We start from the raw sequence: 18116 nt of genomic DNA, 5'->3' as shown, positions 1-18116 counted from the left end.
GCAGGAGAAAACATACACATGAATATTATTCACTCAAATGCATATTTTTCTTTTTAGTGTGAACAGCTTCAAGCCCAAATGCAGACATTCAATACAATATTACCAAAGAACAAAATAAATGATAGATTCAAAACCGAAGAAATAGAAACTCACCAAGTAAAAAACTTCAACCCTATACATGATCTTCTATGTTACAGAATGTGCACTGGTACTGTGGTAGAACAGAAGTGAAGATCCCCTCCTTTTCATTTCCTTCTGTTTTGTCCTTCAAAGTCTGAAACCCAGGCTAGCCCACCTCCTTGTCCCCTCTTTCTTCGTAGTCTTCTTCGAGTTTGGATCAATGAGGTTTTCCAGTGACTTCGCTTTTTTGTCTCGCTTCCTGCCTGCTTCTTTCAGGAGCTCAGATAGTCTTCTCTTCTCATCTTCAAAATCAGGATTTGCAATTCCAAGCTTTTCTTCTCGCAATTTAAGCACATACTCCAAAATTTCAATTGCATCTTCAACTCTGAAATAGATGAATAATAATTTGTTAGAAATTTGAATATTCAGGGGAATACGATCAATATTCCAGTCAACTTGCTTATACAAGCAAAAGATGTAGAAAGTTACATTGCAGATTTATGCAAATAACGCAAAGCTACAATACAGGCAGGCACCAACTGAGTTGGTGATATGGTAACTTCTTGGTCTGGACCATGAATGTGTCCTGGTTAGATATGTAGGGCATTTTGCAACCATTTAGAAGTTCTGGGGACATCCCAGGTGCAAGCACAAGCCTGATCATGCTATTACCACACCACTTAAAAGTTTTTGTATAGTGAGAGTGGACTACTCCTAAAGCAATAGTACACTACCAGTTGTAAAAAAGTTTATATAACTTTTCCATGGACAGTTCAAACACATGAAAAAATAGCAAGCAGTTAAACCCAAAATACAAGCAAAATACCAAGTATATTACCTCCCCATAGCATCATAAGTTGCTGCAAGATTGCTATACACTCCAAGAGTATCTTGATGACAAGGACCACACTCTTTTTCTAATATACTCCTCGCTTCTTCAAACAACTCACCCGCCTCATCTATCTTGAACAATTGAACGCAAGCCAATCCCATCTGGTTCAACACAACCCCAAAGAAGGGAGACTTCTTCTCTCCACTAGCTCTAAGTTTCGCAATAGCACTTCCAAAAGAGCTCCTTGCTTCTTCATATCTCCCAAGCATACAATACATCACTCCCATCCTTGCTTCTATTCCAGCAATTGTGCTCTGCTGTCCAGGTTTATCCTCTAACAAACTCATCGCCTTTTGTAATAACTTAAGTGCCTCCTCTGGCTCGTCTATGGACTCATAAATAGCTGAAATTTCAGTCAATCCACTCGAAATCTCTTCTGCTGTTGTTCCAGGCACAGGTTTCACATATATCCTCAGGGCATTCTCACAGTACGATTTGGACTCTCGGAGCTTTCCAGTCTTATGATATAGGTCAGCAAGGCGTACAAAGATGGAGGCAACTGAAGGGTGGTTATCTCCCCTTGATGACTTTAGAACAGTGAGTGCCTTCTGATAGGAGAAGACAGCCTCATCAAAGCGACAAAGAGACATGTAAATGTTGCCGATGCTGACATCAATAGTAGCAACCTCATTTTCTTGTGCATTTGCAATCATCGACATGCTAGCAAGGACAAGGTGTTCAAGTGCTGCTTCATAATCTCCCTTTGCCTCACATATAAGAGCCATCAGTCGGCGATCAGCTGCCTCCTCAATAGATGCTGGTTCACTATGAGCACGGTGGATTTCAAGAGTTTTCTTGCACAACTCGTCAGCTCTATCAAACTGCATTGCTTGGACATGAGCCTCTGCTAGATATCTGCATTTTCAAGACCAATTTACTTGAGTCACATTTTTAGTCATCTAGCAAAAACTAGTTCAGTTTCACATTCAAACCCTCTAATAAACATCATCCAGAAATGAAAGCAGAACACTTGCACAACTGTAATAAAGTTGACGTCATTGTACTTCCTCAATGGTATCTGCTTTCATAAAGCCCATCACTATAGTGTCAAACTGCCAATCAATGTCTATGTACTCTACCCAGCTATTAATGTATCCCAGGTGTTTACTTAAGCCTTTCAGGGCAAAGAAAGACATGAAACTTTTTGTCATCTTATCCTGTCCCCGCTAAATCCAACTAAAATTAGCATCAAATATTCCACATTGCACATTAAATGTAAACACTGACACTACGCGAATTAGGCAGCTTGGAAAATAAGTTTTAGCAAACTGATACTAATGCCAATTAGGCAGCTTGAGTAAACATCCTAAGCAAGATTCAAGTTCCAAACAATCAGTTCAACCTCAAAGGCATATACTTCAACCAAATCCTTGCATTTTCAGCCATATCTATACAGAAAGCATAAAGATTCATCCAGTTTCATGTTTTCCTAACTCGAGTGTTCTTCGATTAAAGGGCCAAAATCTTTCATTCTCCATAACTGAAATACAACTATAACCACATTCACATGACATTTAAAGCCGAATCATATTTCCATCTACAGCCAATTGTCCAAATTTGAAAAACACAATGCAAGCTCATATAGTCATCGATTGGAAAACACGCGCCGCGCCAAAACAGAAATGAAATACAAAATTACAGAGCAAGGGAAACCAGACCTGCATGTCTCGCCGACTCTGGGATCAGTCTCACCCAAGGCCTCGATCTGGATCTTCAACCCTTCCTCATAGCACTCAATGGACCGGTCCACTAGGCCCAGCATCGAGTACGTGTCCCCCAACTGCATATGCCCCGAGAACGCCGCCAGCGCGTGATCCGCACCTCTCCCGATTTCAGGGACCAGAATCGCCCGGTCCAGAACCGGAACCGCCTCCTCGAACCGGCCCAAGCTACAGTAGATAGCCGCCAGCACGTGCAGGCTCATCACCAGGTCCAGGCTGGGCTCGCCGTCGACGGCGCACCGCTCGAACGACTTGGCCGCGCGGACGGCGAAGTCCAGCGCCTTGTTCGGTCCCTCGCCGGAGGCGATGGTGTCCCGGGCCAGCTTGAGGAGAAACGGGCCGAGATCCGGGTTGTCGAGCGAGGCGTCGGCGAGGATCGGCTCCGGCTGAAGCGATTTGGACTTGAGCCGGTTCGGCGATGGCCGGGATCGGGAGGCGGAGGCGGAGGCGGAGGGGGACGGTGTCTTTCTGGCGAGCGGCGACGGCGGTTTGGAAGGCCCCGCCGGGGAGGATCTCTGCGGCTGGGAAGAGGCGGACTCCGGGACGGAGATTTGGAGCGGCACCGAGTCCGGCGGGGTTTTGACGGAGACTAATCCCGGCATAGCTTAGAGCTTTGTGAGAAAACGAAGATACGGATTTTGATTAGAGAGAGAGAAAGAGAGGGAAGGAGGTATAAGTAATAAGTATTAGGGTGTTAATTAGGTGATTAAGAGGAGGTTACTGGGTTAATTAAGCTAGGATGGAAGAGAGAGAAGGGTTTGGAATTTGCAGATGCAGATCAGATGTCTCTTCTCGACTGTGCTGGCATGGTGTGACTGACGGAGGAAGGTAGTTGGTTTACAGTTCCTTTTTTTTTTCACTGAGCGAGGTGAGGACAGAATGGGTAATTGCGCTTTGGGGTCTAGGGATAAAATGGGAAATTGGATTTTGACTTTGACAAACCGCTGGCAGAGATGCTATTGGATGCGAGCCGCTTCAATGATTGAACTGTTGATATGACACGTGGCGCTATGTTACCGGCTCTAGGAGGATGCTACTGATACGTCGTCGTCCTCGGTAAATTTCTGGCTATATACTGTCTGGTTAGTACACTGCTTGTACGTGAAGATTTTTACTGCGGTCCTTTTGTTTGGATTAGAATCTTCTGTTCCTTTTGTTTGGATTAGAATCTTCTGTTACGTTTTGATGCTTGTCTAGTTTACAACTTTAGATTCTTTAGGAAATTGTAGGTAAACCATTCTTGATTGTGATTATGGATTCTGTTATCCGGCAAAATTGTTATGTTGTGACACATTTTTCGTGTGAAAAATTTGATCATTCTTTTTTCTTGCAACTTTATTTGATTATAGGACACCGATTAAGAATAATATTTTAATCGTTTTGATAAAAGTCTTAAGTTTTAAGAAAGAAAATATTTAAAAACATAATATAATTTGTCTTAGTTAATTACTAAGACACGGATTAAATCAAAGTTGCACGTTAACACATAAACAATAATCAACTTAACATCTTTTCTTACGTGTCATTTTGTTGTTGTTGTTGTTGAGAGTAGAGTGATGTGTGATCTAATGTATCATTATTCATTAGTAGCCAATTACTGAATACCATCTTCCTTCTTTGACGTATGAACTACTGGGTTATCTACATTTGGAGTTATAATGTAATTTTATAAAGGATTGGAGTTGGACTAGGAAGGTCTTTCGTCCTGGTAGTATCACAAAGCTTGCTTAATGTCATGGAGTTGGACAGTCTTTACTATTTCAGTACTTGAATGAAGCAGTAAGAAAAGGTTTATTAGATTAAAAGTCAAGTGAAATCATGGTGTAATACGATGATTATATATGATCGATGAGCATATATAATTCTTTCATTGCAGTTTTAGCTTCAAATGCAGTCACTCACAAACTTCGTTTCTTATATTTAGCTAGACAAATTATTATGCAGTTTCACCTATATTTTTTTGTCTGTCCTTGAAATTAGACAAGTTGTAAATTCCTTGGAGAAGTTACAACAATCAAAGCAGCCAATTTTTCTCATCTACCTCTTGCTTTTGCTAGAGCTTCCAGAGATTTTAGTACATAAAAGCCCTAGCTAGCAGAATGTAATATGAAATAGAGATCTTCAGTAGAAATATTATGACTTTACTGCCATGAAATGTCATTATTTTCTTAGCACTAATATCATGAAACTGCAGTTAAACACTAATCACAATATTACATATATAACACCAACATATATAGTTTGCTTATCTGTTATTCTAGGTGTTATTCAAGATAAGCATATACAGTAGTAGTATGCTATAACAACCACAGGTTTTCCACACCTCCAATAATTAAGCTTCTAATTAAAATTATATTTCCAAATACATTGATGGTATTCACAGTTCCACACACTTCAATAATATAATTATCTCACTTATAAGAAACGCATGACATCTCTCCCTAGCTCCCTGTAGATTTTTTCACAAGAGCTCAAAAGCTAGTTCAAGGACTACCACTTCTATTGCCACCACCTCCTCCTTTATGCGGTTCATGCCCAGGATTGGCTCCTGGCTCCTGGTAATCCAACATTGCATCAAGTTCCATAAGCAGCTTTCTCCCTTTAATCATCTGTGTGATCGCATAGACATCATCGTAATCGAAAAGATCTTATCGTAATCGAACAAGAATTAAGCTAAGATACTTAACAAAATCACTGCTTATTTAAGAACTACTACATCACCTGTAGATAATATAGCTTACCTTATGATCACTGGTGTAAATAAGTTCCATGCCTTCCTTGTAGTTATTATCAGCTACAGAATCAAAAAAACAGATTAGTTCATCATGCTAGCTCAACCTAGCTCAGCTGTAGAAAACTTGGAACTGAATGAGGTATTTGCATGGATAATCATCTCATAATTACCTGATGTTACTGAAATATCAAAGAGAAGGAGAAGCAGGATGATGAATATCTTGACTTGAGGAACCATTTTAGGTTTTCTGTTGTGTGTTTGGAGGAGAAGTGGTAATCCAAAGTCTTCTTTTATGGTGAGTGGAAAGGAATGGAGCCAAAAGAGAGAGCCATGATGATGCTTAGCACTATTGCTTTGTGATATGATTGTGATACTACACAACACCCATTATAATTCATCCCCACCTCAGAGTCAACTGCATGCACCAAAATTTCAGTAACCAAAGAAAAACTTGGTTTCTCCTTTTATGTGTCACAAGGACACTGCATCTTCATAGATTGCGGGTTTTGTTCACCTTTTGGAATTCACCTCCCTTTTGATTTCTTTAATTACTTACTGATTAAGCTCCTAACTTTACGATGTGTCACTTCAGATGTTAGGCATTATTCCATTTATAGTTTATCTCATGGCAATTTCCGTCCATGAAGCTGCAGGGTAGAGAAGTTCTGGAAAAACAGAAGATCACTGTGTGAACAAAATCATTCTGGAAGCACAATGTGGGTTTCAAAAGGCTGGAATTTGATTGTTGTTGATCTCTGTAGAATTGTAAGTTAGTTCTTCTACCGCGGTAACAGCGAAACAATCTTACATCTTACCCTAAAGATAATTCATCCAGAGGTTACACATTAGTTAGGTACTTACATGGAATTTGTATAACTATACTGCTGTTTTAAACTATCTCAGATTTTTGGTTGCATATCCATAAATTTGATCCTGTTGAGTTGGCACATAGATTTATATAGTGTGGATGAGTCAGTAGATAAGTACCATAATATAGTACTTGAGTTTGCTCCTGTTGCTATTAAATATATCACTTCCAGATACATAGAAGGATTTCATGTTGATAATACTGGCTCTTTCGCAGCAATTGTTTAAGTAGCAACATGATGAAGATTCTCCAAGCTCCATGTTGGGTTTGCCACAACTCGAGGTTGTCGGCAAACATCATAACAAAGACCTACTTACTATAACACAAAAGCTTTCAGGAAACAACTAGGAATTAGAAGTACCCTTTGGCTTTTCCTCTCCATAATATATAGAATTCTTTCATGCATCCAATGAGAACCTATTGTTCAGGCCTGTTTGGATGGACAAAAAGAATTTCATTTTCATTATAGGTAAATGCAGACATTAGTGAAAGAAACTGGGCACCAAAGAGGAATTGTTGTTTGTTTCTTGAAAAATCGAATCATTTTCATTTCGAGAACCAAACCAAACCGACCTTACTATATCAAACAAAGTTCATGAAGCAATAGTTTCATAATATGTGAAGCAACCAAACCGACCTTATCTGCGAAATGGGTGTCTCCATCAAACATGCTCTGTCATATGACAAACACCCTGTTTATGTTTTTGTCAAATGTGTGTCAAATAATGGTGTTTTTGGCATGGGATTCCCCAAAGGAAATTATGTTGTGCTTTTAGAAGAACTCTGTGATGCATCATCATCAATTCATCATGCATGTATATGAATGGTGGTCGTTATCAGAGAATTCTTATGAACATGAAATTTCTCAAGAGTTGACTTCTGGGCTTTGACAGCTCCATTGCACAAGACTTTTGAGTCCCATTATCTAATTCTTAGCCCACAATATATAACTAATCTTTTTTCCTTTCTTTTTATCACTCACATCCTGTAAATGATGAAACTTACTGAGTGGTTTGGAAGGGCTTATCATAGAACAAAGTGGTACTACCTCAGCTAACTCATAGCTATCAGAAACATATGGTAAAACATTCTTCCAAGTAGGTTAATTAGCATCTAGATTAGCAATGATTTTGTCGGTATATTTCTTATTGTTTAATTAGTGGCAGGCATGATTAATATGCAAAGAATTTGCCAACTCTTAAGAGGATACAAGTTTGTGTGTGTGTGTGTGTTATGTGTATGTATGTATATAGGTCAGTCATCTTGTAAAGAAAATCATAAGTGATCAACTGATAGTACATTAATACATTACTGAAGCCATCCTGCTCACTTAACAGTTTAACCCTTACTCATGTTTCTCCCCAGAAAATAGTATCTTGTCACTACCCTCATTCTTCTCTGTTGGATGATAACTTTATTAGATAGCTAGACATATGATATGTGCTGTTTCTCCATCCAATATAGGAAATTGCACATTTCTACTTAACATCTCACCTTTATTTTATTTAGGATATAATGATTTTAACATTAACCTTCCTCATACTCCTCTTGGTGTTACATCAGCTAGTAGGGAAATGAAGGAAGGAAAGGCAGTCACTTGTTAGCACCACCACCTGGCCTCCCCTTTTCATGCCTAGGATTTGGTATTGGCTTTTCATAGTCCAAAAAAGCATCAATTTCTGTCAGATCTCTCATCTTCATTTCCACAATCACCTTCAACAAAAACACAACACGCTGTAAGCAGCAGAATATCCAAAGCAGACAGTAAGTGTCTTAGACTCAGTAAATTTGATTAACTTTTGCATATAATGGGTGTACACAGCGGATGTCTCACATTCATCACCATCATGAGAGAACTGCTGTATATATACACATGTTTTAAGTATCAATGATCCCTCTAGCTTCAGGCTTGTATAATTTTTAGTTTTACCCTATAAAACGTCGAGTAGTACATACACATATAGATATGTGACTTTCCAGCATGCATTTCTTTAGATAGACATTATGCATTTCACTATATAGACATTATTTCATGCTGTAACTGAACGGATCATTAGTTTTCCCCTATTCAAGAATTACCTCTGTTGATGGCTTGGTAGGGTTTACAACATTCCTGAAGCCTTTGGCATCTCTTCCTGCTGCAAATCATGAAGAATAGAAATATATATAACTTCAACTTTGATTGCATTAACTGATTGTAGCACATAAAGGGAAAATGCTCACCTGCACAAATGCCTATAAAGAGTAAGAGAATGACAGCAGTGGTTTTAAAACTAGAATCCATGATAATGCACAAAAGGCACATTGAGATTAAAAGTAGAGGGGCTTGTGCTCCTATATATAGGCCTGTAAGGGAATGGCAACCATGACTGTTTTTCATGGTGCAACTTAAAAGCTTTGAACAGTGGTGAAAATATTTCATACCCATTACAAAGTCAACTACACACTAACTTCTGTCATTATAGTCTAAAACAATTTATGGATAGAAACAAAAGTGAGGTTTGGTATGCCTTAAGATCCATATGATCTCCTATTGTGGATTGTAGGATATGTCACGTATCTCCCTTGTTGCTTCATATTCAGTAGTTCAGTTGCCGACTATTGAAATCATTGTCGAAGCATTTGCAAGGGTCATATTAAGTCAGTGCACCTCTGGACTCCGGTGTAAGTAGCACCTATAATACAGAAAACACATAACACCAGCATCATTGAATCAATAGCTTACAGTGGGTGTAAATTGTTTTAGTTATTCTCTGATTGGATACAAATAATGACAGTTGGTGCAAGTAAATTTTGTTCATACAAATACTGATTCAACAGTTCTACCTTTGTCCTAGAGTGTTGGATGATCTCATAGCATGCAGTACTGCTCTTCTTGCATGCTTCACTGTTCATCTAGCTTTGCCTTTTGTGGTGTCATAGCTCATATTGGATGGTAATGGGAAGAGCTCATTTTAATCAAGGTCCTCAAGTGTCCCAAAGTAGAATGACCTGGAGAGTAAAAGCAAATGAAAGGTCTGCAACAAACCATACATCATCAAATAATGATATTTGAATAATGCTGGTGGTCATATCAAAGAATACCTTTTGAAGTTTACCACACAAGTCTCATCTCTTTCCTTATAAACACTAAATCGCCTTCCTGTGCTGCTGAGATATCACAGATATCACATATATATCAGTACTCTCTTTCGAGTCTTTTCTCTGTCTGTAGCTACCTTATTCAATTGATTGATGATGAATATAGTTGACGAGTGAAGTTTTATAGCTGTACTTGATGGATTCTTCTGAGTTAAATATAGAGTAGCAATTTTGAAGACCATTTTCTGCGTAATCGTCCATCAATTATGAACTTATGACCAATGATGGCTTAGTCAATGCATATGTATTTTCATGTTTAAAATGCATGAGTTTATTGGATCAAGTGATTCAAGTCCATATTTGGTTTTTCAGGTACAGCCTTTAGACTATTAGAGTATTAGCTAATTATAAGCTGTTCAAATTATACAGAAATGATGGGAACCCTTTTTCTTTTGTAGAGTAGAAAATATACAGCAACAATTAATAGAGAAGATCCCCTCATAGTGATCAAAACCCTCTCGAATGTTGCTCGGATCACTCGTATCTAAAAGCTTGAAAGAATTGGTGTAAGATGTCTTTAAAGGGTCCAAATTGTGATACTCATGTAAAAATCCCCAGAAAATAATGAACAGAACTTCATGAGCCTTAATGGGGATCAAATAAACTAGCAAACTAGCAACTAGCGTCTTAGTATCAAAGCCAATATCATTTTATTCAGGAGCGACAACAGTCATGATAACACAAGCATTGAATAGAAATTAGCATGTTATCCGAGCCTTGAACAGCTAGAGTTGATAAGCCAACCATTCTAAAAATACGAGGAAGGCAGTGGTTTACAGATTTACAATGCATTGTAATAGCTCTCTCCACAAGAACAATGCTTATGCGAATCATCTACACGAAAAATGAGGAGTTACTACACATCTCACAATTGTCTGATCACTGGTAAATCATCTTCTGTACGTATTGACATCACATGGGCATATGGGAGGAGTGAGCGTACAACATTTGCTATGAACATTGCCAGTGGTGAGTGAACATTCCTCTAACAATATGCAGAAGCCATACCAAATTTCGCAACATCTGATACGGAGGTGGAAAACCGACGTGAATCAACATCTAGCTTGGCTCGAAAAATACTGACATCTGACATTTGCCTCACAAAACGAGTAAAACGAACCCAATTATGCAACTCAAACATGTTCTTATCCATCCTCACAAAGTTGAACGAGAAGGAGGGTTTTTCCAGACCATACGAGTAATACTTTGACATCTTCACCACCTGTTGAAACGATTTATCATCCAAACTGGATGCAGAAGGTTCAGCCTCTACGGGTATGTCACACACCCTAGCAGCTGAGAGCAGCTGTCTAAGAAAACCTTCTGGGCTACTCACTGGATTCATCTGCTTCTCATTCAGATCTTGCAAGTCAAAACATGGGCAGCACAGACTAAACCCATACCTAGCAAACATGCGAGCAATTGGTAAGTATCCGTCTCTTGTTGATGTGTTGTAATACCCAGCGGTCAACTCTGATGGATGAGACTGAGTGAGATAATGCCAGTGCAACCCGGCTACTTTTGCTGATGTATTAGCTTTTGTGCCCCAAAAAATGGCCTCAGCTTCCCTGCATAGCCTTTCTCCATGCAAAAGCAGCATTCCTGAATACCATTCAAGAAAAAATGTACCATAAGATGTATTCCACGACCCACCATCACTTCTGAAAAACTTTGTTTCTTCGGGGTTCTGCATCAAATTGGAAGCACCAATAGGGCCCCCATTTCCCCATTCAGGCATTCCTATCTCCCTAGCACGTGCATTAAGAGATGCGAGCATATACTGGTGAGAGAATTGAAAACAAAATGAAATTAACACATGGACTTATGAGTGTAGAAGAGAATGCAAAGCAGCTAAAAGTTAGTGAATGAATTTTCTCCTTCCTGCTTACCTTATCATAGCACTGAAACTCCCCTATCTCACGAGTCCGCCAAGCTGATGTTAGCTTCTGAGTAGGGCAAGAAGGATATCTTAATTCACCAGCAGGACCCATTCCGATTTGAATTCCCTGCAAGAAGAGAAAACTAATTTCTATATTAAGTATATTAATACCGTGACTACAACTTTGATGTGATGAACTATTACTGCACATCAACTTACTATTATGATGACACCAATGAAATGTTTAAAAGTGTCTCTGAAGTTCCTCATAAAATCTGCATACACTTGTAGTGGTGAACGCCCTCGCAAGACAGGAAGGCTATCACACCCGATGGAAATGTATTCCGTATTTCTTCTTCCAAATCTATCGCAATATGCTAAATCTGGATCTTTATCTATCTCATCAAGTACCCACAGAGGAAGGGGAATACTTCAATGCACAAAAACGACGAGTGCTCAGTAGATTAAGGAAAAAAAAAAAAAAAAAAAAACTTTACAGTCAAAACAATTCAATGTTAAACTGGCTCACAAGAAACCCTCAACCATTCACGGCACAACATCAAAATCAACCAAATTACCAGTACAACTCAAGCTTAATAATGTCCCTAACTAACAACGGAAGCTGATGAAAGAAATGGCGAGCCATATACTTTGTTGTCCAAGAGACCATCAAGCAAATGTACAACATGTAAGAACGCGACGATGTTCAGTTTGAACAATATACCTGTAGAAATGAGCTAAACAAAAGCTAAAAACAAACTAACGCCTTCAAGATTCAAGCAATAACTCAAAGTTTTATGCTTATAAAGCTATCCATGCGCAATTAATACCCTAGATATCACAAGAAATCTAAAAATGCAGAACAAACAATCATTCAGAGCATCATAGACCTACCTACACCTTAACTAGTAAGTCTCAATCTTCGAGTCAAAATAAGCAAAAACTAATGTCCATTCATTTCATATCCAAAGCTAAACTAGGCAAGTAACCGGAAAGCAATCAAGACTAATCAAAATCCATCGGAACTTTTCCACTAACCAATTAGGGTCCGGAGGGCCAGAGCCGCACTGGTGAAACGCCAGGACGGCCCGAACCTTCAAACCGCACCGTTTCGCAAGCTCCACGATCGCCAAATAACCCTGCCAATTGTAAACCCTCGGCTGATCCCTCTCGACGATCCCCCACCACACCTCCATCACCACGCCCTCGACTCCGGCGGCGACGAGAGCCTTGAACGACTGGTTCATCGTCTTGCGGCGGCGCACCTGGCCGCCGAGCGGGTCGACGGAGTCGATGGGCATGGTGACGAAGACCGGCGATCCGCGGCCGCGGCGCTGAGGGGAGAAGCCGTGGAAGAGCTCGCCCTGGAGGTCGCCGTTGTCGGGGGAGACGGAGTTGAGGCTGGCGGAGAGGGTGAGGCGGCGGAGAGGCTTGGTGGTGGAGGGAGGGGAGAAGAGGCGCGTGAAGGAGGGAGGCGCGTAGGTGCGAGTGGGGCGGAAGGAGGCGGAGAAGGTGGGAGTGGAGGGAGGAGCGGCGATCGCCATCGGAGGGGGAGTGGTGACTGTGTGGTTTTGGAAATGAGAGAGTGAGGGAGTAACGGAATGCGGTTACGGTGTGAGAACGCGGGAGGACAAATTGGATAGTCCTACCGACCTGCCCATCTGTTTTTTTCTTTTTCTTTTTTCTTGAGATATTTTAGGATTTTAAAGCAATTGCTGATTGACCTCTACGGTCGACATACTATCGTGCTATGTGTTATTCGACCCAATAATAAAGTAAAATGGGTGTGTATGATAAAGTCATGAAATATATACATGACAAAGTATATTAAAATTTGGATCAATACAACATTAAATTTTGTATTATATTTTACGAATCGTATATTAATTGTTAATTATTATAAGAACTTGAATTCAAACGTTTCAAACATCAGCATCAAGTCTTACTTCATAAATAAGAAAATTGAACAGTCTATAGTAGAACCTTCATTTGTTCATGGAAAACCATCAACATCAGGTCTTACTTCATAAGTAAGAAACCTGAACAGCCTATAGTACAACCTTCATTTGTTCATGGAAAATGATTCGTTCAAAAAAAATGAATGGCTTCGCCCGGGTTCGAACCGGAGACCTTCAGTGTGTTAGACTGACGTGATAACCAACTACACCACGAAACCATTGGTTGGCAGCTGCCTGCAGATCATGTATTTCAATTAGATGAAAATTAAACAGATGAAAAAGGCCAAAAGCGTTTGTACCGTTCCTGATGTGCAACTCTTGTTAATTTCACTTTCTTTAGTCAATTTTTTTTTTAAAACGTTTTAATAATAACTCACACACCCTCCCTATATATATCCGTGAGGTTTGAACCCGTAACCTCAAAGTTGTTAGTTAAACACCTTAACCAGCCGTGATCCCGTGACCTCAAAGTTGTTAGTTAAACACCTTAACCAATCAAACCACGGCTCACTTTCTTTAATCAATTGAAATGTCAGATATGTCATTTGTCATACAAATCCCATGTTGATGTCAATCATGTCATATCATGTGTTGCTTTACTTCATGTAATCAGCGTAGTTACATCACATAGAGTAACTCCGAAAATACTGAATACACATGTCCAATACAGCCGTGTCTCCCGTATATTTCATTTTCATTTGTTCATACACAAGGGCAGCATAGAAACAAGGGCATGAGAAATGGATTATCCAGAAAGTTGCAAGAAAATATGAACTTTCATAGATTCACATACTTGTATCATTGTATGAAGAAACACAGAGCTATACAAGAGACCAACCACAACAAGGCAACACAAGATAAATAAATGCATGAGATTGATCATTTGACTTAGAAAAGAGAAAATTCCTGTGAGTACAACAATGATGAAATATGACTAATGCATGAATGCCCATATATTATGAGGACTTCACCAAATTCCAACATAACTACGAGCATGTATACAAAATGACTACAAAAGGTAAGAAACCGACTCTATGACAAATTGTAATGTAAGAAATGCAGTACTTCAGACCCAAATTCTGGTGAGAAGGAAAAATAAGGCCAAAGATTTGGGGAGAAAAACGCATGACTTTACAGCTCCAGCTCAAGGGCTCCAACTCCGGAACCAAACCTTTACCACCATCATAACTTCATAGGAATGAAACAGCTACACCAGCCCGCATGGGTAGGGTGCAATCGGGTATATATATTCTTCTATCTCATTCCTCCAACACCACTTTCTTTTCTTCTATAAGATCACCTTTTTCTGCCAAGATAGCAGAGACACAGAGGCCATCACCACCAACTTCCTCCAATGCAATGCCAAGAAATAAAATAAAGAAATGAAAAAAAAAAAAAAGACCCGACCCCACGCTGGTGATTTTGATCTACTGACTGCCTGTTGACGCAAATGTACCAGCCCAAAAATGGCGATGACCTGACTCATGATATGCAATGCCAGACCCCAACTCACAACACCCAAATGCATGCAAGAATGATAATGTACTAGATAGCAGTGGCCTCAAAAAGATATTGCCCGACGGATGGCCAACTGTGCCCATTCCCCTGCTTCCCTGACCAGATTATCCTCTGACTGGAGACATTCATTAAGAAAGCCTCTGCTTGATACACATTGCTGAATCAAAGGAGCTGCATTACCACCCAATGTATCAGCTAGATCTCCAAGTACCCCAATGGCAGTCTTCATGACCACATCATCCCTACAATACCAAATTCAAAGATCAGAAATTAGTCGGGAGTATTAAAAGTAAAAAGGGCAACATAAATTGAAGGTACAGGATGTGGAAGAGCTTACATGTCCTTGGCCATGTATAAACTATCCAAGAACTGGAGAATATGAGGTGCATGAGGCATCAACAATTGGCTCTTGGCAGAGCCCTTAAATCCTTGTAAGATACCAGAGTATGCCTCCAAAATTCCATTCCTCAAAGTATTTGTGTACTCTATTATATCATCATCAGCACCTGATGTCTGGACTGATAGTTCTGCCGCACTCTGAAGCATGGGCATGGCATACATCAAATACTTGTCGAAATTCTCCCCAATAGCTAAGGCTAGGTCACCAAAGCATGAAAATATTGGAGGCTTCACAGACCGGTGCAACTGGTTGCTCGATAAATTCTTGAGGAGCTGGGTCATTATCCCATCACAATAAGGCAATATTTTATCTTCCAAAGCCCTAGATATATCCCCCACCACACCAACTGTTATAGCGCAGACCTGATAGTCCTCAAAGTTTTGGAGGCCCATTTCTAAATATTTGTAGAATTCAGACATGTATTTTGCAAAATCAGACCCAGTTGAATAGGCAAGAGCTCCGATGGCAAGCATAGCCTCCTCATGCGCTGTGGCACTTTTACAAGAAAATACTCTCAAGAAGAGTTGCATCATCTGGTCAGCATACTGCATGAACACATATTTAGTTGGTTCAGATGACCCTAGCTTCTGTATGATGACCTGCAAGCAACCACAAAGAAGGCCTTGTAGTTCATTCTGCTTGTCTCTTTCATCAGATGAAAGCCTCTGTGCCTCGAGAGTCTGGTGGAGTTCATTCATAATAATAGGAACTAATTGCATCACCATTGGAGCAGTCTCATCGGTGCAGCACCTCACAACTTCATTCAAACTCTCGTAAGCTGCGGTCCGAAGGCGGGATTCTCCAGCATCTTCTCGATGAGTCACATCAAGAAGAGCTTGGATGATATCCTGGAAAAAGGGAGTCAGCTGGGTGGATGAAGACCCTGAATCCTCGAAACCCTGCGCCAAGAAATATAAAGCTCCACAGGCTTTCTCAGCAACATTTGGCACATCTTTCATGCTCTGAAGAAGAACTGTGATAATCTGTTGACAATTCGCTTGGGTGATTATGGGTGTGTCATAAGCTGACCCATGTAGAAACTCAAATATCCTTCCAAGAGTCCAACCAGTAGTGTCCTTCACATGGTTGTTTGGGTCTTTCATCAGGGCATTTAGCATAAAATTCAAAGCATGATTAACAAGAGTCATTAGCTTCTCAGGGGATGGGCCTTCCAAAACTGAACCAAAAGCATAGGTGGCTGCCTCCCTCTGCCTCCAATCTGGTTTTGAAATATTCTCCTCAATAAAAGGCATTACAAGCGGCACAACATCATCACCAACTGTTCGTGCTACCAAGCCCAAGCAAGTGCCACCAGCCATGGCAATATTCCAGGCCCCTTCATCCTGATCTTGATCCTCTTCCTGCTTTAGAAGTGTCTCCAATAACAAGGGGATGAGAGCAGGAAGTGCTTGCTTAATAAAATAGAAGCAAGGAATAACAGAATCCCCAGTAAAATCACCCCCATATTCTTCTAGAATGTCAATCTCCTCATCACAAATAGAACTCCAAAACTCAATGGCTTGAAGTGCAACAGGTTCTTCATCTTCCTTCACAGCCTTTGCAGTTATGGTGAAAATATCTTGGATGTATGGAGACAATTTCTCATAGTATGTCGAAGATATAGACACCAAACATTCAAATGCTGCTTGTCGAATCTTTACCTCAGGGGAAAGAGTAGCCTCGCACACAACTCTCATTATGTAATCACGTTCTGTATCATTGGAGAAATTCGCCTGGGCAAAACTCAAAGCATTATAAAGAGCTCGTGTGGCAGCAAGCCTAACATCATTATTACTCTCAGAAGAGTTCATGCCCTGAACAACAGCTGTAAGTATTTTGTTGACATGATCTTGCTCTACCACTTCTGGGGAGACCTCCTCGCATATGTATCCAAGAGTTTCAAGAGTTGCCTGTCTAGTGTGAGCCGGAAGCTGATTATTGTTTGATAGCAAAGCTTCAATCAGTTCAGGCCACTGTTTGATTGGCAACTCGATGCCTGCAAGCTTTGCAATGACTTGAGATGCAGTTGATCGAGCATCATGTGCAGGAGATGATAATGTCTTCAACAGGCACGCTCTAATTTGGGCCTTTGCATTTGGGTCCAGAGCAATCCATCTTTGTGCAAGTTCAAACTTTCTATGCTGTTCTTTGGCATCCAATGCATTCTTTAGAATTAAACCTGCTAACTTTCGACTCTCCACAGGCTTATCATCATTAGCTAATTCCGCAGCAAGAGAGAACAGGAAACCCGGAAGATTTTGCTCTTGGAATTGTCTTATGTTTTCTTCAGCATGCTTACGCACATTTCCATCCACAGCTTGGGCATTTAAAAGAAACTGAGTAATTTCCATCGCCATTGGGAACTGTAAGCAAGAATGCAACACATAAGTGTCGATCAAAAAGGCATTCAACTCTAATGAAACATGCAATCAAATCATAGGCGTATCAATCCCACATAACAAGTGCTCGAGAGGAAGCTTATTTGTCCAAATTCATAAAAGGCGACAAATACTAAATTAAAACAAAGTAATAGATAATCAATTTTCTTATGAAATCACTCTTCAGCCTACTTATGAGACTCCATTTAACATCCGACTCACAACTCATATTGAACCAAAACAAAACAAAAAAATTACAGACTCTTAAACCACTCCTCATGACATAATTAAAGAATCAGCACGAAAACTAATACAGCAGCATATCGATTCTTCTTCACATAAACACTGTGACGAGTCCCAACTCATGCGCCAGCAAATTGATTCTTTTACACATAAAGACTGAGACCAGTCCCAACTTAGCGGAAGCGAAACTAGCAATAACAATCTACTGTGCGTAGCAATCAACATAGTGAAAAATCAAATCGCAAACCGAGTACGGATTAGCAA

At 40.1% G+C, this 18116-nt stretch overlaps 3 protein-coding genes and 3 non-coding genes across 6 annotated transcripts; all 6 read right to left on the bottom strand.

Moving 5' to 3' along the window:
- Nucleotides 1-3335, bottom strand: LOC101312351 (nephrocystin-3-like). The gene is made up of 3 exons (XM_004300445.1): nt 2671-3335; nt 959-1867; nt 1-505 (listed from the first exon to the last, which is right to left on the bottom strand). Exons 1-3 carry the CDS (start codon nt 3333-3335, stop codon nt 268-270), a joined length of 1812 nt encoding a protein of 603 aa, XP_004300493.1. The 3' UTR covers nt 1-267.
- Nucleotides 3336-4930: 1595 nt separating this feature from the next.
- Nucleotides 4931-5824, bottom strand: LOC101312059. Its single transcript, XR_184756.1, has 3 exons — nt 5638-5824; nt 5475-5527; nt 4931-5342 (listed from the first exon to the last, which is right to left on the bottom strand). It is a non-coding gene; the product is annotated as an uncharacterized LOC101312059 (transcript).
- Nucleotides 5825-7693: 1869 nt separating this feature from the next.
- Nucleotides 7694-8641, bottom strand: LOC101311765. The gene is made up of 3 exons (XR_184755.1): nt 8559-8641; nt 8415-8473; nt 7694-8048 (listed from the first exon to the last, which is right to left on the bottom strand). It is a non-coding gene; the product is annotated as an uncharacterized LOC101311765 (transcript).
- Nucleotides 8642-10143: 1502 nt separating this feature from the next.
- On the bottom strand, nt 10144-12899 carry LOC101309359 (beta-amylase 1, chloroplastic-like). The gene is made up of 4 exons (XM_004301767.1): nt 12394-12899; nt 11575-11785; nt 11366-11482; nt 10144-11256 (listed from the first exon to the last, which is right to left on the bottom strand). The coding sequence occupies exons 1-4, from the start codon at nt 12897-12899 to the stop codon at nt 10462-10464; spliced, it is 1629 nt and encodes a 542-aa protein (XP_004301815.1). The 3' UTR covers nt 10144-10461.
- Nucleotides 12900-13457: 558 nt separating this feature from the next.
- TRNAV-AAC lies at nt 13458-13531 on the bottom strand. The gene has a single exon. It is a non-coding gene; the product is annotated as a tRNA-Val (tRNA).
- Nucleotides 13532-13916: 385 nt separating this feature from the next.
- LOC101311481 (importin subunit beta-1-like) lies at nt 13917-17588 on the bottom strand. Its single transcript, XM_004300444.1, has 2 exons — nt 15169-17588; nt 13917-15073 (listed from the first exon to the last, which is right to left on the bottom strand). Exons 1-2 carry the CDS (start codon nt 17586-17588, stop codon nt 14875-14877), a joined length of 2619 nt encoding a protein of 872 aa, XP_004300492.1. The 3' UTR covers nt 13917-14874.
- Between the last annotated feature and the right edge of the window lie 528 nt (nt 17589-18116).

Source organism: Fragaria vesca, linkage group LG5 (genome assembly GCF_000184155.1).
Source record: "Fragaria vesca subsp. vesca linkage group LG5, FraVesHawaii_1.0, whole genome shotgun sequence".
In the NCBI taxonomy this organism is placed as follows: Eukaryota; Viridiplantae; Streptophyta; class Magnoliopsida; order Rosales; family Rosaceae; genus Fragaria; species Fragaria vesca.
This window is presented reverse-complemented; position numbering and strand designations above follow the sequence as displayed.

Excerpts from the sequence above, each read along its gene's own strand:
- LOC101309359 (XM_004301767.1), bottom strand. The coding sequence starts at position 12,899 with ATGGCGATCGCCGCTCCTCCCTCCACTCCCACCTTCTCCGCCTCCTTC. Across the intron at positions 11,483-11,574 it reads TCATTGGTGTCATCATAATA|GGAATTCAAATCGGAATGGG; the intron begins GTAAGTTGATGT and ends CTCTTCTTGCAG. Across the intron at positions 11,257-11,365 it reads AGTTTCAGTGCTATGATAAG|TATATGCTCGCATCTCTTAA; the intron begins GTAAGCAGGAAG and ends TTCTCTCACCAG.
- LOC101312351 (XM_004300445.1), bottom strand. The coding sequence starts at position 3,335 with ATGCCGGGATTAGTCTCCGTCAAAACCCCGCCGGACTCGGTGCCGCTC. Across the intron at positions 1,868-2,670 it reads AGAGTCGGCGAGACATGCAG|ATATCTAGCAGAGGCTCATG; the intron begins GTCTGGTTTCCC and ends TTGAAAATGCAG. Across the intron at positions 506-958 it reads ACTTATGATGCTATGGGGAG|AGTTGAAGATGCAATTGAAA; the intron begins GTAATATACTTG and ends CATCTATTTCAG.
- LOC101311481 (XM_004300444.1), bottom strand. The coding sequence starts at position 17,588 with ATGGCGATGGAAATTACTCAGTTTCTTTTAAATGCCCAAGCTGTGGAT. Across the intron at positions 15,074-15,168 it reads TTATACATGGCCAAGGACAT|GGATGATGTGGTCATGAAGA; the intron begins GTAAGCTCTTCC and ends TTGGTATTGTAG.